Raw genomic sequence first — 14,543 nt, 5'->3', positions numbered from 1 at the left:
ATATAGCAACGGGCAGTTGAAAATGTAAAAATCTTTATTCGCGTTCATTTCTAAAAGTGATTTCGCGCACCAACGGTCGCGTGTGCCACTTCGTGGATCCGACGACGATATTATTGACGTATACACAATATCAGTAAAATAATCAAATTATGTCCACGACTAAATTCAATAAACGAGTTTATCAGCAGTCTGTGACTTTGGACTAGAAAGGACACATTAATGTTAATGTGAAATTAAATGTTAACTAATATTGAAAGGCAAAGTAGCATGCAATAAAAAGATTGTGCCACAACATATATAGCTGGCCGCATATCTCCTAAATCAGCAGAAGGGTAGTAAATGTAAGGAAAGGTGAAATTTCTCGAGAATATTTCAACACAAAATATCCATAAAATCGATGTCTATTTACAAGTATTTTGACATGTGGGCATTGGGGGGCTATATTAATTAAAAGAATAATAGGCTTATCAAGTTTTATACATAATATAGCGCGCAAATTATGATAACGTTTCTTAACGCTATGAAATGGTAGCATGGTAGAATAAGAAAGAAAGAGGGTGGGGTGCTATATATTAATAATTAAAGAAATATTAAGCTTATTCAGTTTTACATATAAACTCTACAAATATTGGGTAAAAATGATATATGAGGATAATTATGCGTCCAACCAACATTGGGCATTTCTTTTGGGCATGTTTATTTATCAAGCGTGATGAAAATTTTGCCCATTCTAAAGTAATTGCTGCTTATTTTTTAACCATACAGCATGTACAATATGCTTCCCGCATTGGGTAAAATATTGCTCATAATTATTTGTTGGACACATATTACCCTCGTGCTGGTTAAAATTTTACCCAATATTTATTCAACAGTGTATAGCGCGCAAATTATAAATTAAGTTTCTTAACGCTATGAAATGGTAGCATGGTATAATGAGAAAGATAGATAAAAGAAAACAATCATATATTTCAACCATCATTGTACAATCTGAGAAAAAAAATGGGATCTGCTATCAGTGCGTCATTAGTCAAGAAAAGTTGGGTTTATCTTTGCAAAAGGTGAGACTTTAACATAATAGGCTTTGAATAGACCAAGAGAAGAACATCATTTTGTTGGTGCACTGTAATTTTGCATTATACATTATGAGATATGTATAACAACACTGATGCTGCTGATGTGGGAATCAGTAATGATATAGTATAAATAAATGATGATGATTATAATATCTATCGTTTTTTTTCATTTCGCAGAAATCACGTTGAGAATGGGAGTCTCTAGAGAGTTACTCAGTTTCGACAACCTCACAGCGAGAGAAAACGAGTTTCTCGCCCAATCAGTGAGTATAATGCAGAAATAGTGCTTCCTGTTTGGGTGTAATTTTCTGAGTATTTTTCTCCATGATATTTAGGCAAATTTTCACCATCACACAATTAAATACTTTCTCGATAATTGCATTCCATAAGCTGGCTCTGGACCTATATATGGGAGGATTATTTAACAAGAAAAATGTCATTACTGGCTGCATAAGAGGCAAAAGTCCATATCCATAAGAATTTGAACTCCAACAAGTCTAATGCAACCTCTTGTGCCTGACATATACACATGACACAACAATCATCCATAATTATATATTATGATGGTCTTCAACCAACACAATTTAAAATACATTTCATTGTGTGAGGGGCACAGAGAACAGGCTATTTTAAGGTCTGAAGTCAACTGCTAAGAATGCTTTAACCTCTGGCTTTTAACCCTTGTGCATGCGCAAGCCAAGGAGACATAGCAAGAGGGTTAACTGATAAGGACTGATAATCGTCTTCGTCTATAGGAACCGCATATGTTCAGTGATTAGGGAGTTTTCGCATCATGACGCATGATGATTCAAGAACACCATGAATGTATTGAAAATACCCGTCAAATGACAATGACCAGGTGGGAGATCTGGAACAATTAACAGTTCGTCCTAAGTATTAGAGCTGACAAAATATTGTAAATATGTCATTCGTCCAGGACGAAACTGCTGTTTTGATTCTCCTATTTTTCAACAAAGACTTCTTGGTTGCCCTTTGTCATAGAGGGCATATTATGACAATAATATTTTCTATGTTCTTGAAAGCGTTGTGCGTGGTGGTGCTAAAACTCGCTAGAGTCTTACCAAAGACACTGGTGCACTAACTTGACTTTCTTGCCGTGATCGTCAAGCCACTGAGCCAATGAGTGTCGATGTATCTCATGCATGATGGATCCCAATATCGTTTTAAAAGAAATATATTCTAACCCCCGGGTTCTAACTTTAGTGCTTTGCAAAGGTTACCATAATCATTGACAAGAATCTTGATCATTGGGATCATTGTGGAAAACAGCAAATGCTGGAGCTGTTCAAATGAAAAGAAAACAAATATCATGAAGCTATTAGGTGGCCACATTCTCATTTAACATCATTCAAAGAATCGTGCTCGAATGATTATAAGTATGGATCATTTTTAAATCTATTTTAATAGATGATTTCTGTTTATTTTCTTAGATGGAAACCCATGTGAATGTTTTGTTTATCGTAAGAATAACACTAAGCTACGTCGGGTTAGCCATCGTCATGTTTGGTATGGGTTGTTTCATCTCGATGGATGACTTCTCTCGTAAAGAAATGCATCTTCCTCAGAGCGTGATGATTGGTCTAGGTCTCCAGTACTTCATCCAGCCCTTGGTCGGTTATCTCCTGGCTCTCATCCTCGACATGGAGACCTTCGATGCCCTGTCTATTATCATGCTGGCCGTGTGTCCTGTATCACCATTCTGCTCCGTCCTCGTTTACTACGGAGGAGGGTTTGTCACTGTCGGGTATGTATTCTATTCTGCACAGGTTGGCCGTTGATGACGACCCACAGAAGTGGCGCCGCAGGGAGGAAGGGGGGTCAGGGGCGACCGTGGCCCCTATGATTCTTTAAGAAGTGAAAAAGGGGAAAGACAGAGGAGAAAGGAGTAAGATTGAGAAAAAGAAGTAAGGGGGAAGAAGATTATTGACAAGACAGGTTTGGGCTGTATAAATCTATGATATAATCTCTTTAATTCGATTGAGAAAAATATGACGTCTTGCCACCAAGCCCCCCCCCCCCTGTCCTTATAAAAATATTGTGGTACCGCCCCTGATGACCCATGTTGTAGTTCCGGTAATGTGGGTCATTGTTCCGTCCCTGAAAACGAAATTGAATTGAAGTCCAAATGCATTGAACAGTATGGGTTGTATTGCATGCGGATCCCCCATTATAATGATTAGAATTGAATTTAAAAATAAAATCTTGACAATGAAAATGATTAAGGTTGTGAAAGTAGGTGCAAGGAGATGGTTTAAATAAAATGAGAAGGACCGTAGGATGACATTAAGAGAAGTAGGCGCATCATTGCGGAAGAGAAATGGAGAAAGGTAGAAATGAAGGTACATGTCAGCATCGTGGTTGACGGTTGAGGTTACCTGTAGAACCAGTATTTTGACCAGTATCGGAAATTCGACAATGAAGTAATCTATTCAGGGTATGTCATGACATATTGCAAGCGTAGAATTATTTCCCACGGGGTATTATGACTTCTTATAATTAGTATAGACGATTCGGTTGGGAGAGCAAGCAATAACACTTATTTCATTTCGAGAAAAATTCCATAACGTGTGGTTATAATTAATGTCCACGATCGTGCAGGAGTCAAATTACAATACAGGAAATTGTTTGGAGATGGATAGGGTGGAATTTATACAAACAATACAAAAATAAGATTTATGATTGTGTTGAAATTTCAGTGGATGTTGAATTGTTTATCATGAACTTGGTTTACCTCAGAGACTTACGCTATATTAGGGGCGGAGACTATCATACGAACCTAGATAGTGTATGAATATGGTCGTATGATTGATTGAGAATTATGTCTGCGTTTTTTTCTCTTTGTTTCTTTTTATCTTGTCTTATCTTTTTTGTTTGACCATGATTTGACAGACCCTCTGTTCTTTATACTTTGATTTTTTATCGCTTTCCTATTTCATTTCTGTGACCTGATGTAGCCCCCTATCACACATCATTCATTTTCAGTGCCCCTCTTTTATATCCCTTTCCCCCCCATCTTTCGCATTCTATCCCTCCATTTCCATTTCCCTCTCCTCACTGACAGTGTAATAGTAAAAATTGTATCGGACACTGTCAAATTATCAATAACTGTCTGGAGGGCGGTTCCACCAAGGGATTGATAGAAAAAAGTATATGAGAGAGAGAGAATGAGAGGGGGTGGGGGTGAGGCAGACAGACAGAAACGGAAACGAACGAAATAATTCCAATAAAAGAGAACTATATATACATGTATATATATCGAAGGTTGACGTCCATTAACCCATCCCCCATCATAACTATTCACCAATTACGAATAAAGAACTAAAAGTTATGAAAAATTGATTTTAAACAACATTCATGAGCATGGCCTTACCCCGTAATCATGATTTTTTTTCAGGAGGGGGTGCAGAATATATGAAATGTTATCATATATGATTAAGTAAACTACATAGGAAAGCGTCCGAGTTGATATTGAAGGAAATGTTATATGTAAATAAAAAAAAAATCATCCATGGAGCGTAAAACTCTTTAAAATTTCGGGGGCTGGGCTGCTCCCTCCCCCAAGTTCACTATAGTCAGGCTCCGATAACATGCAGTATACCGAGAAGAATATATTATATCCAAGGGCATTCATAGAAATATACCTATAAAAGCTAGGACCGCGATATCAATAATTGATTTGTTTTCCATGCACAGATGCAGTTGAAGGGTTAGATTTGTATTCATTAGATTGCTCGTATAGAATCAAGAGGATCTTTGTTGATTTTACTTCGCCCTGCAATTGTATTATTCATCCATCCCCCAAAGTGAATAAAGAAAAAGATATAAATGAACAAAAACAATTACAAATGTAATTGGGAAAATGTCGGCTACCCAAATAAGGGAATCCAAACCAATGATGAAAAAATCCTAACCCTATGGATATTATCAAGAATGTAGTTTAAGCAATTTAAAATAAAAATATTCTAACTTGCTCCCACAAAAAAATTTCTGGGGAAAGGGTTCACTTTGTAAAAAGAAAAGGGTTCTCGTCGACCATGGAGATATAATTCACTTTATCAACCGCCAAAACAGTCAACATTAACCTATTTGGTGTTTTGAACTTTTCCAAGAGAGAGAGAGAGAGAGAGGGGGGGGGGGAGGGAGAGGGAGGGATAGAGAGGGGGAGGGGAGAGACGGAGGGGGGGGGGGCGTTCGTATACGCCACAAACCACCAGTTTATACGACCCTGCAAAATATGCATGATACCTACAGATTGTGGTTTTAAGGGAAATTTGAGCGCAGATTCTACATGAATTATAAAGAAAATTGATTTAATCGCAGAAAAAATGATTTCGAATAGAAAAAGAATGAGAGGAATGTTGAATTCCATGAGTGATATACGTGTAGGCTCTTCAAATCGACATTGGCGAATCATCTCCATCTCCACATTCATTCGAATGTAATGACGAAATTATTATTTTTAAATAAGGAAGTTTTATTTCGATAATATGGAAACATTGAAGCATCATAATTATATTGCATTTAAAATACGAATTTCATCTTACGTTCAAAGACGAACTAATGAGAACTAGGAGCGTGTATTTATTGGAAACGAGATGGGATAATATATAGGGTTTAGTAGAGGGACAGTAAAGGGAAAATACGCCCTTACACTAAATCAGAAGAAACAGGGGCTTTCTATAATTGATATTGGGCATGATTAAATACATTGGATGGGGAAAAAGACACTTAAAAATATCGATATCAAAATATTATTTTTCTTTCTCTAATTAGGAAATTGAATAAGGTTAAGAGGGAATTATAAGGGTACTGTTCATGAATATAAAAATAACTATGTTGGGATGCTTGAAAAAAAACTTTGTCCCCAATTCCTCGCCCTCCCAAGACACTTTTTTTGTATTCTCTCTGTCGTCTCCTATTGTTATCATCTATTATTATTTTTTTTAGCTGAAATTAATGCATTCGAATAGAAAAAGAATGAGAGGAATGTTGAATTCCATGAGTGATATACATGTACATGTAGGCTCTTCAAATCGACAATGGCGAATCATCTCCATCTCCACATTCATTCGAATATAATGACGAAATTATAATTGTTAAATAAGGAAGTTCTATTTTGATATGGAAACATTGAACCATATGTTGCATTTGAAATATGAATTTCATCTTACGTTCAAAGACGAACTTATCAGAACTGGGTATTTATTGGAAACGAGATGGGATAAATAGAGGGCTTAATAGAGAGAAAGATACGCCCTTGCACTAATCAGAAGAAACAGGGGCTTTCTATAATTGATATTGGGCATGATTAAATACATTGGATGGGGGAAAAGACACTTAAAAGGAAATTGAACAAGGTTAAGAGGGAATTATAAGGGTACTGTTCATGAATAGAAAAATAACTACGTTGGGATGCTTGAAGAAAAACTTTGTCCCCAATTCCTCGCCCTCCTAACACACTTTCTTGTATTCTCTATGTTTTCTCTCTGTCGTCTCCTATTTTTATTATCTATTATTAAAATTTTTTAGCTGAAATTAATTATTAACACGATGCAAACAACTTCCCGGTTCTGGTTGTGACGACACCCCTGCAACGCAACCAGAGAGAATAGCTTTCCCTCTTCACATTGTATATCATTCAGCTGTCTGATATAATTCATTTCAGTCATACATGATGTAGAAATTTACAGGACAAGGCAATGGACAGCTGAGACTATATTATTTCATTATGCAACATATTAATGTCAATTATCTGCTGGTACGTTTGTTAAACAGTGAGGGGACCAGATGCTAATTGGATGGAAAATACTGGTTGCGTAGACATGATACGTCAAATCATTTTGTTTTATTCAGTACAGTCATTATTACATGAAATATCATATTATTATCATTATTGTTATTGTCATAATTGTAGTAGTAGTAATAATTGAAGAGGCAGTGGTAATAATAGTATAGTAGTAGTAGTAGTTATAGTAGTAATAGTAGTAGTAGTAGTAGTAGTAGTAGTAGTAGTAGTAGTAGTAGTAGTAGTATAGTAGTAGTACTATCACTATTTTAGTGTTATATGATAATCTTATATTTAGCTCTTCATGGCCTTGTGATATGCTTTGCGATCTAAATGAGACCTAGAATTATGCATTTTTATGATATGATTTATGATAGTATGGCTATGATAGTATTCAAGGGCCTGTTTCATTTTATGATTTCAACTGCGGTATCTTTGCCATTTTTGCATTTTAGCAATTACCATGGTAACCTTGATTGTGATTGGCTGTTGTATCATGTTACCATGATAGTTACCATAATGACAAAGTTACGATAATAGTAAATCAATGGGCTCCTGATTGGATCTGGCAACACTGATCTCAATAATAGAAAATGTCTTATCAGGAATCCACGACGTTGCTCCGGCGGCATTATTGCTGCCATGCAACTGCGCATTACATAATGTGCAGGTTAAATATATAGGTTAAATATTCAATGATTTAAAATGAATACAGGACGGCTATGAATGGTGACATCTGAGTTTATTTGAATCCTAATGATTTGTTTTGGATTCTCAAATGATTTAAATATAATAATGTAGCTTTTTAAATTCAACCTGCAATCTTTAAATCTAAATCTAATGTTTGACTGCTCACAAATTCACAGCCACATTGGATTCATTTAAAATGCTTAAAAGGGTGTATCTTCCTAATTATGTCAGAATCATGAACCCCAAACCCTATCAAACCTTTACTCGTACCCTAGGCTCTTCAGAGAAACTAAAGGAGGTCCAATTGAGAAAATGTCGGTCATGGCCGGATCATGGCCAGATGTGTGGTCGAATTTAGATGAAGGATTGTTATTTAGGTTAGGGTCCCTATTTTTCATGAAGCAAGGCTTTTTACCATGGATCCTAGATGATGAATATCATGGATATATAAACGAATAATTCATGAGAAATCCAGATTTCAACAAAAGTTGTTAATCGTAATTGGTAAACGTAATCAATATTATCGTGATTCACTGACGTATCGAGATTTCAATGGCTTGAGGCACAGTGAAAGAAAAGTTGGATGATTATGTCGGACAGTACATTATGAAGAGAGAGTTTTTTCCCCTTTGATTTTTATTGTAGGGTGTGAAGGGTAGTATCAGCAATTCAACATACTTAATCTTATAAATGCATTAACTCACACTTGAACATGAACACTCTCAGAGGATCTGTGCTATAGTATAGAAACTATAATTATGTGGTTGTTATATCCATAATATCGAGCATGTATCGAGGGAGAAAAGAAAAATCGATCACAGTCATCTATAGGAGTGTAGATGGTTTGGAGCTAGTCTCAATTCACATTAACCATGTTAACGAGAAGTAATTTAAGTGAAACAATGCTTATCAGGAAGATTATGGGTGTGTGAGTTTAGGCGCATATGTGTGAGGAAGGGTGCAGTTTGAGTGCATTATAGGAGAGAAGGTAGATGGCTACAGTCATTTTCACTGGCTCCGATTATATTAGTATATACCCCCTGTTTCAGTAATATTATGACGCCCGGATATTACGTTGAATATTGATTGAAATGAAAGCCTAATATATGTGCTTTGCATGAAACATTGATTGAAATACAAGTATATATATATATATATATATATATATATATATTTCGAAACCTCCACTATATACGATTCAACAATATTTGTGAGCGATTAAAGCGAGCGAGTGTGAAAGTGGAGATATTCCATATTTGAATATGTTACATTTAGTAAATGTGATAACAAAAGTTCTACCGATCGAAATCCATCATCTGTTCTATGTGTCATTATCAAACATTATTCTACCCCCGTTACAGTTCTTAAAGGACAAGTCCACCCCAACAAAAAGTTGATATGAATAAAGAGAGAAAAATCCTACAAGCAAAACACTGAAAACTTCATCAAAATGGGATGTAGAATAAGAAAGTTATGACATTTTAAAATTTTGCTTAATTTCACACAACAGTTATACGCATGCAAATGGGGAGACTGATGACGTCATCCACTCACTATTTCTTTTGTATTCTATTGCATGAAATATGAAATATTCTAATTTTCTCCTCATTATCAAGTGAAACAACGATTGATTCCTCCATGAACATGTGGAACTAGCATTGCTTAAAACTATATGATTCAGTCAAGTTGGTCCCTATTGTCAAATCTGTAAAAAATGAAATATTGTATAATTTAAACAATAAAAAACAAAAGAAATAGTGAGTGACAGACATCATTGACCGTCTTATTTGCATGCCACTGAGTTGTGCATAAATTATCACTGTTTTGTGACAAATAAGTGAAACTTTAAAATGCCATAACTTTCTTATTTTATATCCGAGTTTGATGATATTTTCAGTGTTATGCTACTTTGTTTTTTCTCTATTGATTCAAATCAACATTTTTCTGGGGTGGACTTTACATTTTCCTTTATTTGTCTTCCATTTCTGCAGATTGTGCCTTTCAATGTTTTCTACAGCCCTATCGATAGGGCTCATTCCATTCTGGTTTTCCTTCTACTCGAGTGCGTGGTCAAATGCATATTACGTCATAGGTACACCTCGTGAAATCCTCATCACCGAAGTCATCATCTTCATACCAACTGGGTTAGGTGTGCTCTTCAAGAGATTGGCAGGGGAGAAGCGGGCAAGGAAAGTAGCCAAGGTAATATTTATTTTCATTTGTTGCTATTCACTAATACGTAAAAGTGCCAGCCAGATGACGAGATAGGAAGACTAGAAGACGAGATGACGAATTGTTGGGACTCGGCAGGTCGACTTTCAAATTTTTAACAACTTGTCATCTTTTATTTGGCTCTATATAAAAGTCGACTGGAAAAGTTCAACAACTCGTCGTCTTGTCCCGAACAAGTTTACTTACTAAATTTCAACAACTTGTCATCCTTTCTTCTTGTACCGAACAAGTCTTCTTTCAAAATCATCAACTCGTTAAACTCGTCATTCCATTGTCTTCTTGTCCCGAACCAAAAAGACTAACTTTCTGAATTCAAACAATTCACCATCTTGGCTTGTTCCAAACAAGCCTACCTGTCGTCTTCCAAAAACTCGTCATCTCGTCATTTTTAACCGTCTTCTCATTTTCCTATCTCGTCATTTGTTTGGCACTCAAAATTATTCCGTACAGTAGCCGCTATGCTCCCCCCCCTCCCAATAGAATAATTGGAAACATTTTCTCGAATACTTTTTAGTCCATTTTAATTCTTCTCTCTTTCTGATATTCGTCTTTTAGTTTTCATTTCTTTATTTTGATCTTGGTCATGTTGATTGTTCGTCACATTTGAAAAAAAAGAGAAAAATAATTGTCATTTCCAAAAATATGTCGCCTTCTGACAGTGCTGATAACATTGTCTACTGTAATAATATATTTGTGGCGTATTACTTTTAACTCTTCGTTAACCGGAAGTCACTTTGTTCCAAGCATGGATAAACATGCATACAGAGCATAAATTACTTTAACTTTTATGTCAATGTGATTTATTTTTTTAATCATTGTAAATAATAGTACTGATTTTATATTCTTTTCAGATTTGCAGCTTTGCATTTGTGGTGACTGTTGTGGTAGGTCCTATCCTGAACGGCATAAACCATCCAAATCACTATATCGGTGCCTGGCAGCTTTGGGTGGGTGGCTGTCTTCTACCCTTTGTTGGATTCATCTTTGGTCTCATCCTCGCTTCCGTCTTCAAGTTACCATACGAGGCCTGCAGCGCTGTCTCGCTCGCTGTCGGCACACCGAATTGGTTCATTGCCTCAGCCATGGCCTGGAACTATTTTGGGCAAGACGAAAACGCTCTCCATGAAGTTCTTACCCTGGTGTCCATCTTCAGCATATCCATGCCTATCGAGGGGTTCATCTGGTCCGTGGCCTATTACGGGGTCGAAGAGCTCATCCGAAAGATTTACCCCAAAATCGTCATGATGTTCGATGATCCCGATAGCGATGACGAATTGGAAGTTACCGAACTGGATGAGGAGATGAAGAGGAAGAAAGAGAGAGTTGTGTATATACTTGGACAAGTGTTGGACGATGATGAAGAATATTAACCATATTTCATTAACTTTCCATCCTCACTAATCAATTCAGGACAACGAGGAATGGAGGAAGGGAAGGGGGCGATACTTTCCACTTTATAGAATGATCCATACAGGGCAAATCACAGTCAAATATGAGATTTCACAGAATACCATCAGTGTGACACGCGTTGTACTGTGTCTTTGTTCCATTAGGGGGTGTTTATTCATGTATATGTTAAATATTACAATGATTATGATAAAACACTATCATATACACCAGGACTATACTCCATCGGCTAAAGAATCCCTCCTATAGTCGACTGAGTCTTACCCAATGACAATTTTTGTTCGTGATATTCAGCGACAGTTGTTATAAGCTCCTGAAAATCTTTGCATCTGATTGGCTAAGAGCAAATTAGTCAATGAAAATCACTGACTCGCCATATGAACGGTCCCCAGATGCAGATCCGGGTGCTTGCATCTCCCCCTTCAAATTTTGACCATTTACCATAATTTATACTCTACGCTACTGCCTTATCTGCTGGCTTTCATCGTTGCAAATAGTACTATCATAATCAGTGTCAAGGAAATCCCTCAATTTGGTATTTTCTTAGAGTTATCTTTTTATATGAAAACTGCAATTCTGTGTTGAATATACATTGCCCCCCCCCTTCCTCATCATGCACAGTAAAAACGCTGTTTAAATATACATCGTTGTTTACACTCTTAAAATAGTTGGGCAAAACAAATGCCCAACTTTTAACCAACCCTGGGCAACATAGTGTCCACACAACTATTGTTTAAAATCTGTCCAAATTGGGTAATAAAAACTAATAATTGGGTAATAAATTTGCTCACTTGGATAATAATTGCCCAGAATATATATATATATTACCAACATGCATTACCCAACACAGTGGACAGTATGTTGCCCAATATTTTAAGTGTGTACTATACGAACCTTACAGTAGTTAATCAAAGTGTTTAAAAACTACAAAGTTTGATTTTAATATTTAATTTTCAATAAATCAAGCATGGTTGCTTAAACTGTTAAACAGATAGTACTGTAAGGTCCATATAGTAAATGGCGTTGTATAACAAAAGTTAAACAGCGTTTTTACTGTGGAATGTTTTACCCCTCTATGTTTGTTCCATTGGCAAGAACGGGTACTTTATAAGTGTGTTGCATTCTTTTGTAATTTCTTTGGTCCATATTTCATTTTCTATTCTATTCTTTATCTGAAGATTTATATAATAAGAGTAAGCCTGGCTTCATTTTTTATATGAAGACAGAAAAATAAAGAAAAATAAATTATTAATTAATGTTTAGCGAAAACTATCAAAGAACCAAATTCACAAGACTTCACAAAATTAAAATGTCCAAGTTCATCATTATTTATGTTATTCTATGGTGAATTTCAGCTAAACGTTCATATTTCTTTCTTGTTTCTCTCTCTATCTAATCAACTTGCTGTAAGGTAATGGACTCCCCCTTTTTTTATACGATAATATTTTTGTCTACGCATGCATGTTCTAGGTATGTTATATATTGAGTTACGATTCTGTATAATTAAAAAGAAAATAACATTGGTTATGGGTTAATCACTGCGTATAATAAAGTGAATGATGATCGGCTTAAGGCATTAAGAGAACAAACAAGTTCATCATAAGATGAAGAGGAATTTTTTTATATAAATGCAATTAAGTGTTTTTTTTTTTTTTTTTTTTTTTTTTTTTACAAAGGAGTTCTGGATGGTGTGTGATGATGCTTGTATGATGATATTCCGTAGTTTGTGTATTTTTCACTTTTTTATATCTACGTGTATATGCTTGATAAATGTGTTATTACTTGGTGCTATGAGTTTTATGCAAACCGACAAGCAACATAATAATGGGTGTAACTTGAATAAGATAAATTATTGTTACATAATATGTCATATAAAGTTTGATTGTAATTTTCAAGAATTCGCGGCTCGAAATTAACCCTGACTGCGAGGGTACATGGTGATTTTATCTATTTTTACGCTTACAGGGGCATAGCGGGCCGAGGACGAATACAATCTAGTAGGCTACTAGAAGAACAATAATCATATTGGGAACTTCTCACAAATTGAAAGGAAAGTAATTAGGAATATATCAGAGGCTTTTTTTTTATATAAAAGAGAGAATGAACGCACTAATAAAAAATAATGATCACTCTCAAGATGTTTACAAAGGTTAGTGTAAAAGAGGCATAATACCAGCATGTGGGGAATTTGAGGTTCCTAGGAAATGAATTAAATAGCATTCATCAGTTGTAAAGGGCATATTACGGAGTTGACAATTGTGTTCGCCTGGTTGTGATTAAAGGCGAGGGGGTAGGGGGTGTACTGACGTACTCCTCTCATATTTGAATGAAGTGATAAAGATACTTGCCGTATTCATGTTGGTGGAAGAATTCGAAACAGATTTTTAAAATGCGGAACATTTTATGATTTAGCCTTTTATGAATTAATGTGCTTCCGATATATTGGCACACATGCTGTGTATTGCAAAAGCTAAATTATAACATTTTATACACTGCATATTGCTGCCTATATTGTTAAGTTTGTTGTTATACAATTATATTTCTTTGTAAATACATTCTCTTTTGCTTTGGGATTATATGAATTTTGCTAAATTAATGACAGACAATAAATCATGGATATAAACGTACCTGCATGGAGCAATGATTTTGTTAGTCACTCTGTGTGCGCATGCATGGGTCAAAGTGCGAGGGTTGGGATGGTTAGGGGACGAGAGAGAGAGAGAGAAGAGAGCTATAAGGTGAGGGTAAGGGTCTGTGTGGGGATTGCATGAGGGTGTGGGTGATGGGTATAGGTCTTCCGGTTATTTTAATATAAAGCGAGGGGTAAGACAGGGGGATCCCCTCTCCCCATATTTGTTTCTGCTCTGTATTGAAATACTTGCTCTGGCAATAAGGAAAGACAGACAGGTTGAAGGAATTCAATTTCAGAACCGTGAAATAAAGCAAATTTTGTATGCTGATGATATATCATTGTTTGTTAAAAATACACACTCTTTAGATCGTCTTCAATACCTTTTTGAAGAATTCGAGAAAATTAGTGGTCTAAAAATAAACAAAGGAAAAACTAATATTTTGTGGATGGGTCGGGATAATGACAGACCTCAGACACAGTTGTTTGGGAATTTTGTTCAGCATATTAAAATTTTAGGTGTTTACTTTTCTCTTAATGTTATAATAAAAGAAGACATGAATTACAAAGAAATACTTAGTAAAATAAAAAGACTGTTGGGATGGTGGAAACAAAGGGATCTCACACTTATGGGGAAAATTCACTTGTTAAAAACATATGCATTGTCAAGGCTAAATTTTGTTTCGTCACTAATAGTGGTTCCTCA

General features: G+C 35.7%; 1 protein-coding gene across 2 annotated transcripts; it reads left to right on the top strand.

The window, feature by feature from the left end:
* The first annotated feature begins 961 nt into the window (after positions 1-961).
* On the top strand, positions 962-13,835 carry LOC129256451 (ileal sodium/bile acid cotransporter-like). 2 transcript variants are annotated; one of them, XM_064096652.1, is made up of 5 exons: positions 962-1,058; positions 1,251-1,336; positions 2,525-2,838; positions 9,561-9,771; positions 10,653-13,835. In XM_064096652.1, the coding sequence occupies exons 2-5, from the start codon at positions 1,265-1,267 to the stop codon at positions 11,169-11,171; spliced, it is 1,116 nt and encodes a 371-aa protein (XP_063952722.1). In that variant the 5' UTR covers positions 962-1,058; positions 1,251-1,264; the 3' UTR covers positions 11,172-13,835. The 2 variants fall into 2 exon arrangements, with proteins under 2 accessions (XP_063952722.1, XP_063952723.1); XM_064096653.1 differs by lacking the exon at positions 962-1,058 and having other exon boundaries at positions 2,502-2,838.
* The last annotated feature ends 708 nt before the right edge of the window (positions 13,836-14,543 follow it).

Source organism: Lytechinus pictus, chromosome 3 (assembly GCF_037042905.1).
Source record: "Lytechinus pictus isolate F3 Inbred chromosome 3, Lp3.0, whole genome shotgun sequence".
Lineage (NCBI taxonomy): Eukaryota > Metazoa > Echinodermata > Echinoidea > Temnopleuroida > Toxopneustidae > Lytechinus > Lytechinus pictus.
The sequence above is the reverse complement of the archived record's forward strand: the minus strand, read 5'-3'. Positions and strand labels throughout refer to the sequence as shown.